Source organism: Symphalangus syndactylus, chromosome 8, assembly GCF_028878055.3.
Source record: "Symphalangus syndactylus isolate Jambi chromosome 8, NHGRI_mSymSyn1-v2.1_pri, whole genome shotgun sequence".
NCBI classification, from domain to species: domain Eukaryota; kingdom Metazoa; phylum Chordata; class Mammalia; order Primates; family Hylobatidae; genus Symphalangus; species Symphalangus syndactylus.
Window position 1 is genome coordinate 43,376,353 of NC_072430.2, and position 15,786 is coordinate 43,392,138.

The 15,786-nt window shown below is 47.6% G+C and overlaps 3 protein-coding genes across 6 annotated transcripts in view; 1 reads left to right on the forward strand and 2 right to left on the reverse strand.

The window, feature by feature from the left end:
* The window catches only part of HEATR4 (HEAT repeat containing 4), a 357,461-nt gene that overhangs the window by 282,703 nt on the left and 58,972 nt on the right, over positions 1 to 15,786 (forward strand). Inside the window, exon 3 of one of the 4 annotated variants that reach the window (XM_063644180.1) lies at positions 3,636 to 3,731. The exons of 1 other annotated variant lie outside the window; for it this stretch is intronic. The gene's annotated coding sequence lies outside the window, so the exon portion shown is untranslated. Of the gene's footprint in view, positions 1 to 3,635; positions 3,732 to 14,939; positions 15,450 to 15,786 lie in introns of those variants that run through there. 2 more of the 4 variants (XM_055288865.2, XM_063644183.1) reach the window with 2 other exon arrangements.
* Positions 9,009 to 15,421, reverse strand: LOC129487685 (acyl-coenzyme A thioesterase 1-like). Its single transcript, XM_055288879.2, is given in 4 exon segments — positions 9,009 to 9,760; positions 11,116 to 11,318; positions 14,903 to 14,944; positions 14,947 to 15,421. Coding segments are annotated over 4 exon segments (1,260 nt in total). The 5' UTR covers positions 15,356 to 15,421; the 3' UTR covers positions 9,009 to 9,154.
* The window catches only part of RIOX1 (ribosomal oxygenase 1), a 52,647-nt gene continuing 47,974 nt past the window's right edge, over positions 11,114 to 15,786 (reverse strand). The window contains exon 3 of the mRNA XM_063644196.1: positions 11,114 to 11,318. The gene's annotated coding sequence lies outside the window, so the exon portion shown is untranslated. The remainder of the gene's footprint in view (positions 11,319 to 15,786) is intronic.

A 15,786-nucleotide genomic window follows, 5' to 3' on the forward strand; every position in this document is an offset into this window, starting at 1 on the left:
AACTGCCAGGCTGGAGCAGGGGGTGTCTGAAGGGCCCAAGGTGTTATGGGATCAGGAAGTGGGGGACACTGGAGTGTTTGTGGGGTGTTAGAATAGCTGTGGGATGCACTGGTCTAAGTTGGGGGTGACAGTGGTTGGGACATGGGGAGGTTGATTTGTGTAGGCACAGGGGATTGTGGGAATGGGGGCTGGTAGGGTCTCAAAAAATGGGGCTCAAGCTCAGAAGGAGCAGGCAAATGAAGATTAGGGAGGGGATGCTGTAGGTTAGAATGAAGGCTCTGCCTCCTCTGAGCTTGGAGCCTGGGAAAGGGGCCAGGGTGGGTTTATGATGGTACAGGCAGTGCTGGGGGCTCCCAACAGGCCCCGGGCAAGGAAGAGCTGCAGAATGCCCACTCTGCCATTACAGACCAACTACACTGAGACAGCAGGGTTTGCAGCACAGAAAGAGCTTCATGATCACAGGGCACCTAGCAAGGAGATGGGAGGAGACCCTCAAATCCATCTCCTTGAAGAATTCTGGGCTGGGGTTGTTACCAGTGGAAAGTGTCTGAGTTATTGGTGGCGAATCTGTACAGGTCTGCAGCAACTTCAGTTCTTGCCTCCTCAGAAGAAAGAATTTGACTGAGGGGCATAAGGCAGAAAAAGAGGTGGAGGTGAGTTTCAGAGCAGAGTGGAAGTTTATTTAAAAAGTCTTTAGCACATGAAAGAAAGGAAAGTTCACTTGGAAGAGACCTGACTGGGCACCTGAAGGTCAAGAGCCCCGTTTAACTGTGATCCTAGGACTTTTATAGGCTCGCCTCTTTCTCATGATTCTTCTCTGAGGGTGGGCTACCCTCATGCTCTGTGCTCTCTTTACCTTTGGGAAGTGAGCCTGCACACTGTATGTAGGAAGTTGTATGCATGCCCATCTGAGGCTTTCTTCCCTATTCCAGTGGAGTGTCCTGGAAAGGTCATACGTAGCCATTTTGTCTGTTTTTTTTTTTTTTAGATGGAGATTTGCTCTTCTTGCCCAGGCTGGAGTGCAATGGCATGGTCTCAGCTCACTGCAACCTCGGCCTCCCGGGGTTCAAGTGATTCTCCTGCCTCAGCCTCCCGAGTAGCTGGGACTACAGGTGCACGCCACCACACCCGGCTAATTTGTGTATTTTTAGTAGAGACGGGGTTTCACCATGTTGGTCAGGCTGGTCTCAAACTCCTGACCTCAGGTGACCCATCCACCTCAGCCTCCCAAAGTGCTGGGATTACACCGCGCCGGGCCTGCCATTTTGTCTCTTAATGCACATGCCCAGCAAGTTGCTTCTCCCTGGCACCTGCATTCAATTAACACTTTAATGTTAACAGCTGTGGATTATCAAGAGATTGTCTCACTCTGGCGCTCTGGCACCGACCGGGAATTTTCAGTTTTAGAGAGGCAATGTGATAACTGTTGAACCATCACCTGACATTCCTAGTGGGTGAGGGAGAAAAGCCCTCTCCTTCTCTGCTCATGTCTAACTACCTGTAACAGGGTTTTTAAAGGGATCATGGAGGGTAAAGGGCTAGAAAATTGGGGTCATTGATTGGTTGGGGTAAAGGGGATTAAATTTTCAGGAGGTGGAAACTGCACTTTTTTTTTTTTTTTTGAGACAGAGTCTCACTCTGTCACCCAGGCTGGAGTGCAATGGCGCGATCTCGGCTCACTGTAACCTCTGCCTCCCAGGTTCAAGTGATTCTCCTGCCTCAGCCTCTCAACCTCCAAGTAGCTGGGACTACAGGCACATGCCACCGCACTCGGCTAATTTTTGTATTTTTAGTAGAGACAGTGTTTCACTATGTTGGCCAGGCTGGTCTCGAACTCCTGACCTCGTGTCGGCCCATCTCGGTCTCCCGAAGTGCTGGGATTATAGGCGTGAGCCACCGCGCCCAGCAAAAACTGCATTCTTTAGTGAGTGAGTTCCTGTGGGGTCCTTCAGTCAGGCTGGCATCAGCAGTTTCATTGGTGGCTGATGTGACACCTCAGTTCTTGTCTTCTTGGTTTAAAAGAATTTAAACAAGAGACACACAGCAAAGAAGTGCAGCATAGAGTAATTTATTGCAAAGAAAAAAGAATATTTTGAAAGTTACATGCAGAATGGACAGTATACCGTGAGAGAGAGAGGATTCAAGGCAGGCTGCTCATAAGGGTGAGACAGCAGAGACTGGCAGTAGGGAGACTCCCTTTATGAGAGTCTTCCATGATTATTCATAAGGTGGTGGGAAGAGGTGTTGCTAGTAAGCATGTTTGGGTGGTCTTCTGGGTGCACATGCCTAGTAGCTGTACATGCTTGTTCATATGTCACATGTCTCACTAGCATATTACATCTCCATGTAGGGCTGTCTTCTACTATTATAATGAGCAAAATGTCAGTTTGAGGACAGGTAAAATTAAAATGCTCATGCTGTCTATGGGGGAAATTCCCTACTGAAGACAGCTTTGCTTCAATGAGCGCAATGACAATGCGAATGCTGAGGCTCACTGTGTTGACTGCATGCGTGCCATGGTCGCTGCATCCCGAGAACACGGTCACTCCCTTAACTACCTATCCTGCCTCAGTTTCATGGCTATGCAGGACTTGAAAGAATATCTGAAATGGAAAAGTTAACGATTTATAATGTTCCAGTTGTTATCTATAGAGCAGTGAAGGGGAGCTATGACCACATTGTGACAGGGTCTATGTGACTCTGGAGCAACAGGCAGCAAACAACTCTGAGCAAGTGGGTCAGAGAGCAGCTGACCTCATGACCAATGCTGTGTGTGCTGCAAGCTGGGCTGATTTCCATTTTGCCCCCTCCCTTCTTCCCTGATTAATTTTATAAAGTTGATGGGGAAGGTTTCAGTGGGATCTTGGCCACTCTCATAAAGGAGGCTGTTCTGAGGGGCTGGGAAGGAGGCTTCATGAGAGGAGGAAGGGCTCCCAGGGAAGGGCTTGGGCCAGGGTCCCTGACGTTGGGGTGGAGTGGAGGCAATATTAGCTTCAGCATGTGCAAAGAAGAAGGCCTGGGGGTTCTGAGTGGTTGGGGTGCTACTGTGGGAGGGGGTCACTTTCAGAGAAGGGGCAACAGGAGGTGGGAAGCCCTGGTAAAGATTCAATTCCCCAAGTGGCCCAGATGCTCTAAAAATGGCTTGCCTCAAGGACTGTCCACCACCAAAAAAGTCTCAGCACTCTCTCTTGCTATTTAATCAGATAAAGCCCCAGGATCTGAAGTCCCAGGTTCAGATCCTGCCTTGCCATTGGCTTGTAGGATCTATGACCTTGGCAAATGGCTTTGCCCCTTGCCTCAATTTCTTTTTCTGCAGAATGTGACAGGAATGTTCTCTACTTCCTGGGGGTATTTAAAACATTAAATAATGATTAGCTCTAATAGCTAACACATTGAAGCCTGATGCCCAGGGTGTGATGCATGATTGTTAATTCCTCCCAACAAGATGGGATTGTTGTTATACCCATTGTATAGATGAGGAAATTGAGGCCTGGCGCCCCTGAGATACACACACAGACACACACATACATCACGAGGCATTTGGGAAGTGACAGTCATGAGGGTAGAACCCTCATTAATGTGATTGGTGCCCTTATAAAACAGGTTGAAGAGAGCTGCCTTGCTCCTTCCACTAGGTAGGACACAAGATGGTGCCATCTATGAGGAACAGGCCCTCACCAGACACCAGATCTGCTGGTGCCTTGATCTTGGATTTCCTAGCCTCCAAAACTGTGAGCAATACATTTCTGTTGTTTATAAATTATCCAGTCTAAGACATTTTGTTACTGCTGTTGAACAGACTAAGACAAGTGTCCTCACCACCGGAAAAAAAAAAAAAAGAGAGAGACAGAGAGAGAGAAAGATGGGAGGTGATGGATAGGTTAATTACCTGGATTGCAGGAATCCTTTCACAGTGTGTTAATATAGACTTATCAAAACACTATGTTGGGTTGGCACAGTGGCTCACGCCTATAATCCCAGCACTTTGAGAGGCCAAGGTGGGAGTGTAACTAAGCAGGTTAGCAGCTTAGCCTCAAACCTTAAGACTTTTTTTTTCCTTTCCCCTTTCTCCTCCCCCAGCGAGTCTCAAGATAGAACTCTGAGACCAGCTGCATACGTGTTTCCTTTCATCTTGAAATACACCCTCGGAATGTGCTGAACCTCCACGCCCTTTCTTTTCCCATTCTATGCTTCCACGCCTTATGCACATGTATTTACCTGGATGCTTGTTAAGTACACACCATTACCTGGTCATATATTTCCTTCAGCTTCAGGGACTGGATCTGGATGTGGACTAGACACCTCTAGCCACAATGATGGCAATGGCTCCTTCACCAGATGAAACAATACTTCAGAACAAGCCACTGGAGCAGGTCACGCCACCTGACAACTCCTAGTTCTGCTGCCTCTTCTGCACTCCAAACTCTCTCTTCAAAAACTCCTGGATTCCCTCCACAAATTGAAGAGTGGAAATATTTGCAAATAATTACACTCACTCCTCCTGTTGCTAGCATGGATAATAAAACTCACTCTCTTTATCACACCTCACTCTTATTATATTGGCTTCTTTTTACAAGTGGCGAGCAGCTGGACCCTTTTACTGATTACAGGAGGATCACTTGAGGCCAGGAGTTTGAGACCAGCCTGGGCAACGTAATAAGACCCTGTTTCTGCAAAAAATTAAAAATTAGCTGGGCATGGTGGCAAGTGCCTATAGTCTCAGCTACTCAGGAGGCTGAAGTGGGAGGATGGGTTGAGCCCCCAGGAGTTTGAGGCTACAGTGAGCTATGATAGCACCACTGCACTCCAGCCTGGCCAGAGCCTGTCTCTGAAAACAAAAACAAAAACAACCCGCCACGACCATCACTTTGTACACTTTATTTTTATTTTATTTTTTGAGACAGGGTCTCACTCTGTTGTCCAGGCTACAGTGCACTAACACAATCTTGGCTCTCTGCAATCTCTGACTCCCAGGTTCAAGCGATTCACCCACCTCAGCCTGCCAAGTAGCTGGGAGTACAGGTGCACACCACCACGCGTGGCAAATTTTTATATTTTTTGGTAGAGATGGAGTTTTTCCCTGTTGGCCAGGCTGCACTTGAACTCCTGACTTTAAGGGATCCACCCACCTTGGCCTCCCAAAGTGATGGGATTACAGGTGTGAGCTACCGTGCCTGGTCCATGTTATACACTTTAAATATGCTTTTAAAAACGATGCCCATTGGACTTGGGTATTGGTTACGTGGTGGTTCCCTTTAAAATTATTGATGATGGCCAGGTGCAGTGGTGCCTGCCTGTAATCCCAGCACTTTGGGAGATGCCAAGGTGGGAAGATTGCCTGAGCCCAGGAGTTTAAGACCAGCATGGGCAACATAGGGAGACCCCATCTCTATTTTTTTTTTTTTTTTTGAGACACCGTTTTGCCCTTTCGCCCAGGCTGGCGTGCAGTGGCATGATCTCGGCTCTCCGCAACCTCCGCCTTCCGGTTTCAAGTGATTCTCCTGCCACAGCCTCCTGAGTAGCTGGGATTACAGGCGCCCAGCACCACGCCCGGCTAATATTTGTATTTTCAGTAGAGATGGGGTTTCACCATGTTGGCCTGGCTGGTCTCAAACTCCCGACCTCATGATCCGCTCACCTCTGCCTCTCAAAGGGCTGGGATTACAGGCGTAAGCCACTGCACCCGGTCTTTTTTCTTTTTCTCTTTTTTTTGAGACGGAGTTTAGCTCTTGTTGCCTAGGCTGGAGTACAATGGCGTGATCTCGGCTCACCGTAACCTCCGCCTCCTTGTTTAAGCGATTCTCTTGTCTCAGCCTCCCAAGTAGCTGGGATTACAGGCACATGCCACCATACCTGGCTAATTTTTGTATTTTTAGTAGAGACAGGGTTTCATCATATTGGTCAGGCTGGTCTAGAACTCCTGACCTCAGGTGATCTGCCCGCCTCGGCCTCCCAAAGTGCTGGGATTACAGGCATAAGCCACTGCACCCGACCTCTGTTTTCAAATAAATAAGTGAATCATTATGGAGCATGTTAGTTTAATGAACTTTTCTATATATTTCACAGTGTTCACAGAGTGCATGGGTTGAAAGTGAAGAGAAAAATGTCTTTCAAATAACTAATGAAGACTAACTAGGCTGGGCCCGGTGGCTCATGCCTATAATCCAAGCGGTTTGGTAGGCCAAGATGGGCAGACTGCTTGAGCCCAGGAGTTTTGAGACCAGCCTGGACAACATGGTGAAACCTTGTCTCTGCAAAAATACAAAAATTAGCTGGGCATGGTGGCATGTGTCTGTAGTCCCAGCTACCCAGGGGGCTTAGGTGGGAGGATCACTTGAGTCTTGGAGATCGAGACTGTAGTGAGCCGAGATCATGTCACTGCCACTGCACTCTAGCCTGGGTGACAGAGTTAGATCCTGTCTCAAAAAAAAAAAGACGAAATGTCAAGAGGTTGATAGGTAATTGAACCCTTGTGCTTTTTAAAATTTTTCATGTTATTAAAACTTTTTTTGCCAGGTGCGGTGGCTCACACCTATAATCCCGGCACTTTGGGAGGCCAAGCCGGGTGGAACACCTGAGGTCAGGGGTTCGAGACCAGCTGACCAACATGGCAAAACCCCATCTCTACTAAAAATACAAAATTTAGCTGGGCGTGGTGGTGGGCGCCTGTAATCCCAGCTACTTGAGAGGCTGAGGCAGGAGAATCACTTGAACGCAGGAGGAGGAGGTTGCAGTGAGCCGAGATCAAGCCATTGTACTCCAGCCTGGGCAACAGAGTGAGACTCCATCTCAAAAAAAAATTGTTTTTGTAAGATGGTGTCCCACTATGTTACCCAGGCTGGCTTGAACTCCTGGGCTTAAGCAATCCTACTGCCTCAGCCTCCCAAGTAGCTGGGATTACAGGCATGTGCTTCTACACCCACCAGCCCATCTGTGGTGCTTTTGAATCTAATATTCACCAGCTCGAATTTCTAAGAATGGAGAATAGGGTCCCTAAGGTCTCAAAAGGGCTTCAGCAGACTCAAGTTTGGGATCCAGCATCTACTAAAACAAGTTTTAACTACTGCACTTTTCTAAGAGAGTCATATACTATATAATTGCAAGGGAAAAGATAAAACAATATGACTTGAAATTTTGTGTTGTGGCCTGGCATTTTAGGGTGGGACCTGGCCAGGCCAGCTATGAGGAATGGTCCCAGATTGCATCATCTCTAAGAGTTTTCAGAGCCTCAGGTCATGTGTACTCTAAATGGGGCTCCGTGCCCAGCACTGGCATTCTTGTGGAAGTTTGGACACACATGGCACCAGCTGCATTCCTGGGTTGCAGAGTAACACGGGAGGTAGTGTCATCTCAGGATATCATCTCTCTATTGTAGATCTGGTTATATTCTACTGCTACAAGACCATGAATTCCTTTAGAAAAAAGGTGCCGGAAGCTGGCAGCGGTGGCTCACACCTGTAATTTCAGCACTTTGGGAGGCTGAGGCAAGAGGATTGTTTGAGCTCAGTAATTCAAGACTAGCCTGGGCAACATTGGGAGACCCCATCTGTACAAAAAATTAAAAATTAGCCAGGCATGGTGGTGTGTGCCTGTGGTCTCAGCTGCTAGGGAGGCTGAGGTGGGAGGATAGCTTAAACCTACGAGGTTGAGGCTGTAGTGAGCTGTGAGTGTGCCAGTGCACTCCAGCCTGGACAACAGAATGAGACCCTGTCTCCAAAAAAAAAAAAAAAAAAAAAAAAAAAAGGAAAGAAAAGAATAATAAATTAAGGTTTTTTTTTCTTTTAAATACAACTAAGGTTTAAGAAAAATCAAGTTTATTGTGGAACTATTTATATCAAGTTATATAAATATTGTCCTTCTTTTTCTTTTATTTATTTATTTATTTTTGAGACAGTATCTTGCTGTCACCCAGGCTGGAGTGCAGTGGCACGATCTCGGCTCACTGCAACCTCTGCCTCCCGGGCTCAAGCAGTTCTCCCACCTCAGCCTCCCCAGTAGCTGGGACTACAGGCATGCGCCACCATGTCTGGCATTTGTTTGTAGAGACAGGCTTTTGCCATGTTGCCCAGGCTTGTCTTGAACTCCTGGGTTCAAGCAATCCACCGGCCTTGGCCTCCCAAAGTGCTAGCATTACAAGTGTGAGCCACCATGCCAAGCCCAAATTGTTATTGAATTTCACATTTATCATTGTTAAAATCACTTATGTAATTCATCTAAATAATGTTTTATCAGCTTTTGAAACAATTAAATCCTAAAGGTCCATATGTATAAACAGGGATGTAAAATTTATTTGCACTAGGAGAATCCTTATTAATCCAAGGAGAAGATATCAAAGAACTAAATATGTATTGGTTTTGAAAAGTTTTAGTAGTTTTATATCTAACTAGTAATCAGTTTATAGGCAAGATGTTAACTTCTATTCTTAAAGGAGAAACTGAAATCTGATATACCTTTTATATTATGTGCTTTTCTTCCACAGTAGGTAATCATTTATTTATTTAATTAATTAATTTATTTTTGAGGCATAGTCTTGCTCTGCTGCCCAGGCTGGAGGGCAGTAGCGCAATCTCAGCTCATTGCAACCTCCCGGGTTCAAGCAATTCTCCTGACTCAGCCTCCTGAGTAGCTGGGACTACAGGCACGCACCACCACGCCCAGCTAATTTTTTGTATTTTTAGTAGAGACGGGGTTTCATCACGTTGGTCAGGCTGGTCTCAAACTCCTGACCTCAAGTAATCTGCCCACCTCAGCCTCCCAAAGTGCTAGGATTGCAGGTGTGAGCCACCATGCCTGGCTCACTTATACTCATTCAGCAAATAATTATTGAACTCCATTTATGTACCAGACGCTGTTAATTGATGTTATTCACTTTTCCTTTCAGAACTAAAGCCTTATCAGTTGTGTGTTGAGATAGGAAGGAGACTTTTTCCACTTCTTGTGTTTTCTACAGTTATTCCCTTCCCAAACTGATAAAATGTACAGTTTATGAAAATCTCAAAAACTCATTCTTACTGGTAAATTCATTTTAATAATGAGGGGGAGAAACTTTAAGTAGTTATTAAATACAAAAGAATGAATACACATACACACACTAAATGTGGCAGATGTTTCCAAGAGAGATTAGCAACAGAGAGGCCACATGATCAAATAAAAATTACAGTTTTGCTGGGATTGTCCCCTCTTGGCCACCCAAGTGTTTGTGGAAGAAAGTCTGGAGTTGTTTCCAAGCATCCACCTGAGCCATGGCATGAGCCCTGGGCTCCCCTCCCCAGATAATAGGACTGCCCACCAAGGCATGCAGGGAAGCCCGGCGCAGGGGGAAGTAAGGAGGCTCAATATAGTGCCCTGTCTCTGGGTAACAGATGATCTGGGGCTTTCTCCTCCCATGGGCCTGCAAGCGTTTACAGGCCTCATTAGCATAGAACTCACTCTTCCAGTTGTGGTCATCCTGACCTACCAGGAACAGGAAGGTGCTCTCTGCCCTTTCCACAGGAATGAAGCTCTTCTGGTCAGGTCCTTCCAAAGGGCTGTTAAGGACATCCACAATGTCTGCATAGCCATCTTTGGTCATCTTGATGCGATTTCTGTTGAAGCCCACAGGGGGCAGGGTCTCACCCTTGTAGTGTAAGGTTCCCCCAACATTGGCCACAGAGCCGTTGATGACCACAGCAGCCGTGATGCCCTTCAGGAAAGAGGCCATGGAAAGGCAGAGCTCACCCCCTTTGGAAATTCCAAGCAGCCCAACTCCTGGACCTTTTACCTGAGAAAGGGACAAAGGAAAAAGAAGAAGAATGACTCCACAAACAGTGGAATACGGTGAGTTGTGCCCACCCTGGAAGTCAGTTGAACCTGAGTCTGAATCTGGGTTCTACCATTTACCCAGATTTGCAGCTTTGGGAATTTACCTCCCCTCTATCTCTTCCTTTCCACAATTTCTCCATCATCACTCTTGGTGATAACCATGTGGATGATCTGTCAACTACTCTGGTTTCTCAGTTCCTTAATCTCATATCTCCCATGATCTTCTTCTCTCTCCTACCTGAGCCACCCATTCCCAATGTCATAACTAAACTGAGTCATCATCAAGAAGTACATCATCTCATGGCTGGGTGCGGTGGCTCATGCCTGTAATCCCAACAATTTGGGAGGCTGAGGCAGGTGGATCATTTGAGGTCAGGAGTTTGAGACCAGCCTGGCCAACATGGTGAAACCCCGTCTGTACTAAAAATACAAAAATTAGCCGGGCAGTAGTGGCATGCGCCTGTAGTCCCAGCTACTCAGGAGGCTGAGGCAGGAGAATCACTTGAACCTGGGAGGTGGAGGTTGCAGTTAGCTGAGATCATGCCATAGCACTCTAGCCTCAATGACATGGCAAGACTCCATCTCAAAAAAAAAACAAAGAAAGAAAGAAAGAAAAAACATACTGGAATTTAAAATTGCATAATACCAACTACGAATATCTTTACTAGCAGGAAATATAGTAATATAGAATTGTATAGAAACTGTCTATAAGAGGCCTAGTGTGGTGGCTCATGCCTGTAATTCCATTACTCTGGGAGGCCGAGGTGGGCAGATCACTTGAGGTCAGGAGTTTGAGACCAGCCTGGCCAACATGGCGAAACCCCATCTCTACTAAAAAAAAATACAAAAATTAGGCCAGGCATAGTGGCTCATGCCTGTAATCCAGCACTTTGGGAGGCCAAGGTAGGTGGATCATTTGAGGTCAGGAGTTCAAGACCAGCCTGACAAATATTGTGAAACCCCGTCTCTACTGAAAATATAAAAATTAGCCAGGCATGTTGGCAGGTGCCTATAATCTCAGCTGCTCGGGAGGCTGAGGCACAAGAATCACTTGAACTTGGGAGGTGGAGGTTGCAGTGAGCCAAGATTGCACCACTAGACTCCAGCGTGGCAACAGAGTGAGACTCCATCTCAAAAAAAAAAAAAGAAGAAGAAGAAGAAGAAAGAAAGAAACTGTCTATAAGAAGTGACTAAAAAAGGTAGTGTGTGTTGGGGTAGGGAATGGCTGTCATGAATGAGTCAACTTCTGTGAAAACCCAGACCATTTAAGAAGAGACCTGATACATCATAGCCCATAAATCTGAGAGAACTAACCTCAGGACGACTGAGCAAGTAGTTCACGGCTTCTTCAAAGTACTCCAGATGGAGCGTCTCCATGGTCTTGGGGAGGTCTTCATAGTTATAATAAGCCAGAGCCATCACAGCAAAACCCTTCCCAGCCAGCAGACTAGCCCTATACTCCAGCAGGCCACCTCCAGTTCCGAACATGTCCACAATCCCAGGAAAGGGCCCAGGTTCTTGGGAAGAAACAAAACAAAATGCAAAACTAAGCTATTCCTGAAACAGTTGGATGGTTTCTTATCAAGTTAAACATATACTTACCACACATGTGACCCAGCAATCCCACTCCTAGGTATCTACCCACGAGAAATGAAAACCTGTGTTCGTCCAGAAACTTGTAGGCAAGTGTTTATAGTGACTTTACTCATTGTAGCCAAAGAGTGGAAACAACCCAAATGTCCTTTAACTGGTGAATGAATCCATTTAAGGGTGCACCACCAAGAAACAAAAAGAAAGACTGCTACATAGAAGAGCACAAATTCCTCTCCAGTGCACTCAACAGAATGTACTTATTCAATGGAGACAGACTCAAAAGGCTACTCATTCTGAATGACTCCACTTACTGAATATTTTTATCATTTACATTAAAGGTTTTGTGTTTCACACAAAATTAAAGAAGAATAACTCAGGCTGTGTCCGGTGGCTGACGCCTGTAATCCCAGCACTTTGGGAGGCTGAGACGGGTGGATCACCTGAGGTCAGGAGTTCGAGACCAGACTGGCCAACATGGTGAAACCCCGTCTGTACTAAAAATACAAAAATTAGCTGGGTGTGGTGGTGGCCACCTGTAATCCCAGCTACTTGGGAGGCTGAGGGAGGAGAATCGCTTGAACCTGGGAGGTGGAGCTTGCAGTGAGCCAAGATTTCACCACTGCACTCCAGCCTGGGTGAAAGAGCGAGACATTGTCTCAAAAGAAAAAAAAAAAAATGCAAACACCTTATAGGCAACACTTTAAGAAATAGTTCAGTGCTGATACCCTCAAACCATAAAAGTCCCACAGACCCCTGTGCCCTTTCCTCCCTTTCCAGTATCCTGGACTTTCTGTGTATCACTCTTGGTTTTCTTTATAGTATTACCACTTAGATTATGTACGTTAAACAATATTTTATTTTGCCTATTTTTTGAATTGTATCTAAATGGAATGATACTGAATGTGTTCTCCTAGGGTTTGACTGTTTCACTCAACAGTGGTTTGGAGATTCATCCATGTTGATTCTTTTTTATTTTTTTCTTTTATTTTGTATATCTTGATAGATGTTGATTCTTGTAGCTGTAGTTCAATCACTTTGACTGCTGGAAATATACCTCAATTTATTCATCTGTTCTATTGTTGATGGACATTTGGACTGTTTCCAGTTGCTCTTTTTTAAATTAATCCAGACTTCTCATCTGCAATGGCTTTCCTCTTACCAGGAATATGCTGCACATGTACAAGTAGAACAACATATTTAACTTTATAAGTTAAGACAAATTGTTGCCCAGAGCAGATGAATATGTTGACTCCTTCTAGCAGTGAGTTTCATTTCCTCCACATACTGGTCAGCAATTGATAATGCTGGCTTCTAAAAGTGGGCCACTTCTGAGGGTGTGAAATGTACTCTGTTGTTTTATTTTGCATTTCTTTGATTATTAATAAGGATAAGCATCATTTCATTTTTACACTGGCTGATTGCTCTTTATGTAATATAAAAGTAACCTCAAATTTCCATTTGACAGCAAGAGGCTTTCCTATTGTAAATGCTAATTTACATAAACCTTAACATACTGTGGGAGTTGAAAGAAAAGTTGCAAAAATGAGAAACTTTTAAAGAACATTTGTGGGCCCCATACCCCTAAGATCCCAAGAAACCCCAGTGCCCCAGCAGTGATGAGCACAGCCCATGCGTGTGCTGATGGACAGGGACCGCGTGCTGGCAGCTTCCAGACGGCCTCCTGCGGGGCTTCAGCCGCCGCTTCCCAGGGAGCTGCATGTGACACTGCAGCAGCACCACAGCTTCCTGGCCTGGAAGCAGTACCGCACCCTGCTGCTGGACCTGGTGGATAAAGTGGCCCATGGGTGTGAAGCCCTAGGCTTTTCCCTAGTCTTGGAGCCCAACCCCGGAGGGCCTTGCAAGAGATGAAGCACATGCAAAACACCGAGGTCTTCATACTGCACCAGCCCCTGCCAAAGTATGACCACTGTGTGGGTGAGAAGCACTGCTGGGTAGAGCAGCACCTGGAGCCCCAGTTTGTGGGGAGAATTATGCTGACAATGGACAAGACCGTGGTCTTTGGGGACTTGCTCACTGATGACAAGGATACCATTCGAGGCCAAGAGGAGAGGCCACAATCAGTACCTGGTTCTGCCCTGCACAAGGAGGTGGCTGCTCTCCTGGAGTGACAACAGGAGGGAGATCATAGACAGCCAGCAGGGAGCTAGGCAGCAGGAACGAACAGGCCCTGCAGGGGGCAGCAGCTGCAGCTGGAGCAATGGTGGGTGGGCAGGCACCATAACCTCTATGCTGTCACAGGCCCAGCCACCTGGCACCTCCTGGCTGCCATGGATATACAGTGAGAAAACCAGTAGGAATTCTTTTTATTAAAGAAAAAAGTGGCTTCCTGGTCAATACATAAATAAGAACATTGAAACTACTTGAAAATTTTTTGTTGTTTTTTGTTTTTTGTTTTTGTTTTTCAGATGGAGTTTCACTCTTGTCCCCCAGGCTGGAGTACAATGGCATGATCTCGGCTCACTGCAACCTCTGCCTCCCGGGTTCCAGCGATTCTCCTGCCTCAGACTCCCAAGTAGCTGGGACTACAGGCGTGCACCACCACACCTGGCTAATTTTTGTATTTTTAGTAGAGACGGGGTTTCACCATGTTGGCCAGCCTGGTCTCGAACTCTTGATCCACCTGCCTCGGCCTCACAAAGTGCTAGGATTACAGGTGTTAGCCACTGCATCTTTTGTTTTTTGTTTGTTTGTTTGTTTCTTTGTTTTTAATATTATAAGTGTCTTTTCTCTTTCCCACAATGCCTTTTTTTTTTTTTTTTTGAGATGGAGTCTCACTCTATTGCCCAGGCTGGAGTGCAGTGGCACGATCTTGGCTCACTGTGAACTCCGCCTACCGGGTTCACGCCATTCTTCTGCCTCAGCCTCCCGAGTAGCTGGGACTACAGGCGCCCGCTACCATGCCCGGCTAATTTTTTGTATTTTTAGTAGAGACGGGGTTTCACCGTGTTAGCCAGGATGGCCTCAATCTCCTGACGTCGTGATCCGCACGCCTCGGCTTCTCAAAGTGCTGGGATTACAGGCGTGAGCAACCGCGCCCGGCCCTTACTACGTCTTTTAACTGAGCACTAGGTTTGAGGGACCTCTCAGTTTTGGAGCGGCAGGGGCACTTCCCCAACCAACTTTCCATTCCATTCCTGTCTCCTTACACTAACCTCCGGAATGTTGGAAGCTACATCCTTTCTCCGTGTGAAAAGCGCAGGGACGAAAAAAAATAAAAAAATAAGTGTAACTCCCCTCAAAGGGCCGGGCGCGGTGGCTCACCCTGCAATCCTAGCTCTTAGGGAGGCAGAGGCGGGAGGATAGCTTGAGTCCAGGAGTTCAAGAGCTACCTGGGCAACATAGCCCGGGGGTTGGGGGGGCGGGAGGAGAGACACACACACACAAGCGAAAAGCGCGGGGCGGGGCGGGGCGGGGGACACACACACACAAAGTGGAAAGCGCAGGAACAGGGACGGGCAGACGGGAACAATTAGCAGAGGTGAGTCACCTGGCGGCAGGAAAAGCGTGCCTCGCACCCGGCCCGCGCGCACTCGCGCCGCACCCCTGGCACGAGGAAGTAGCGCTCGTGCCGCGCTCCGCACAGCAGGCGCCTGGGGTCGGGGTCGTGGCCATCCAGCACCTCCAGCTCCACGGCCAAGGGCGTTCGCACGTCGCGCTTCACCAGTCGCACCGAGGGTTTCTCGGGCTCCAAGGCCCAGAGCAGCCCCACGGGCTCAAGCTTCGCGAAGCTGCCGCCCAGCGCGGGCGCGCGCTCCAGGTCCAGCTCGCCGCGGGTGTCGGCGCGGTAGCGCGCATGAGCCTGGAAAAGCGCGCCCTTCTCGTCGCGCAGGGACGCGCGCAGCGTGACCGATTGCTCCGGGGCTAGGCCGCGCACGGCGATTCGCACCGGTTCGTCCCAGCAGCAGCGGCCCGCGGGCTCCAGGATCAGCGTCGCCGCCATCCGAGCAGGAACCCAAATAATCCGGCCAACATGCCTCAGCTGTAGAGACCCCTGCAACTCTGCCCAACTCTTCCTCCCGGGCTGCCGTCGCAGGGTAAGCGTCCACTAGGGCAGAGCTGTCTGCTAATGTGAGCGGGGAAGGCCAGAGTCCAGCCGATCAGCCAGACCAAATATAGACACAACTGGAACTTGCTTAAAGTCTCCTGTGCTGAAACCTCCACTTTATGTTGGAAAGCAACTTCCTACTTTTGCTTTTCAGAAGCTTGCTGGCTCGCGGAATGGGCTGGGCCAGGACTGGTTCGTCCCAGCTACTCTGGAGGCTGAGGCAGGAGAATGGCGTGATCCCGGGGGGCGGAGCTTGCAGTGGGCCGAGATCATGCCACTGCACTACAGCCTGGGCGACAGAGCGAGAGTCCGTCTCAAAAAAAAAA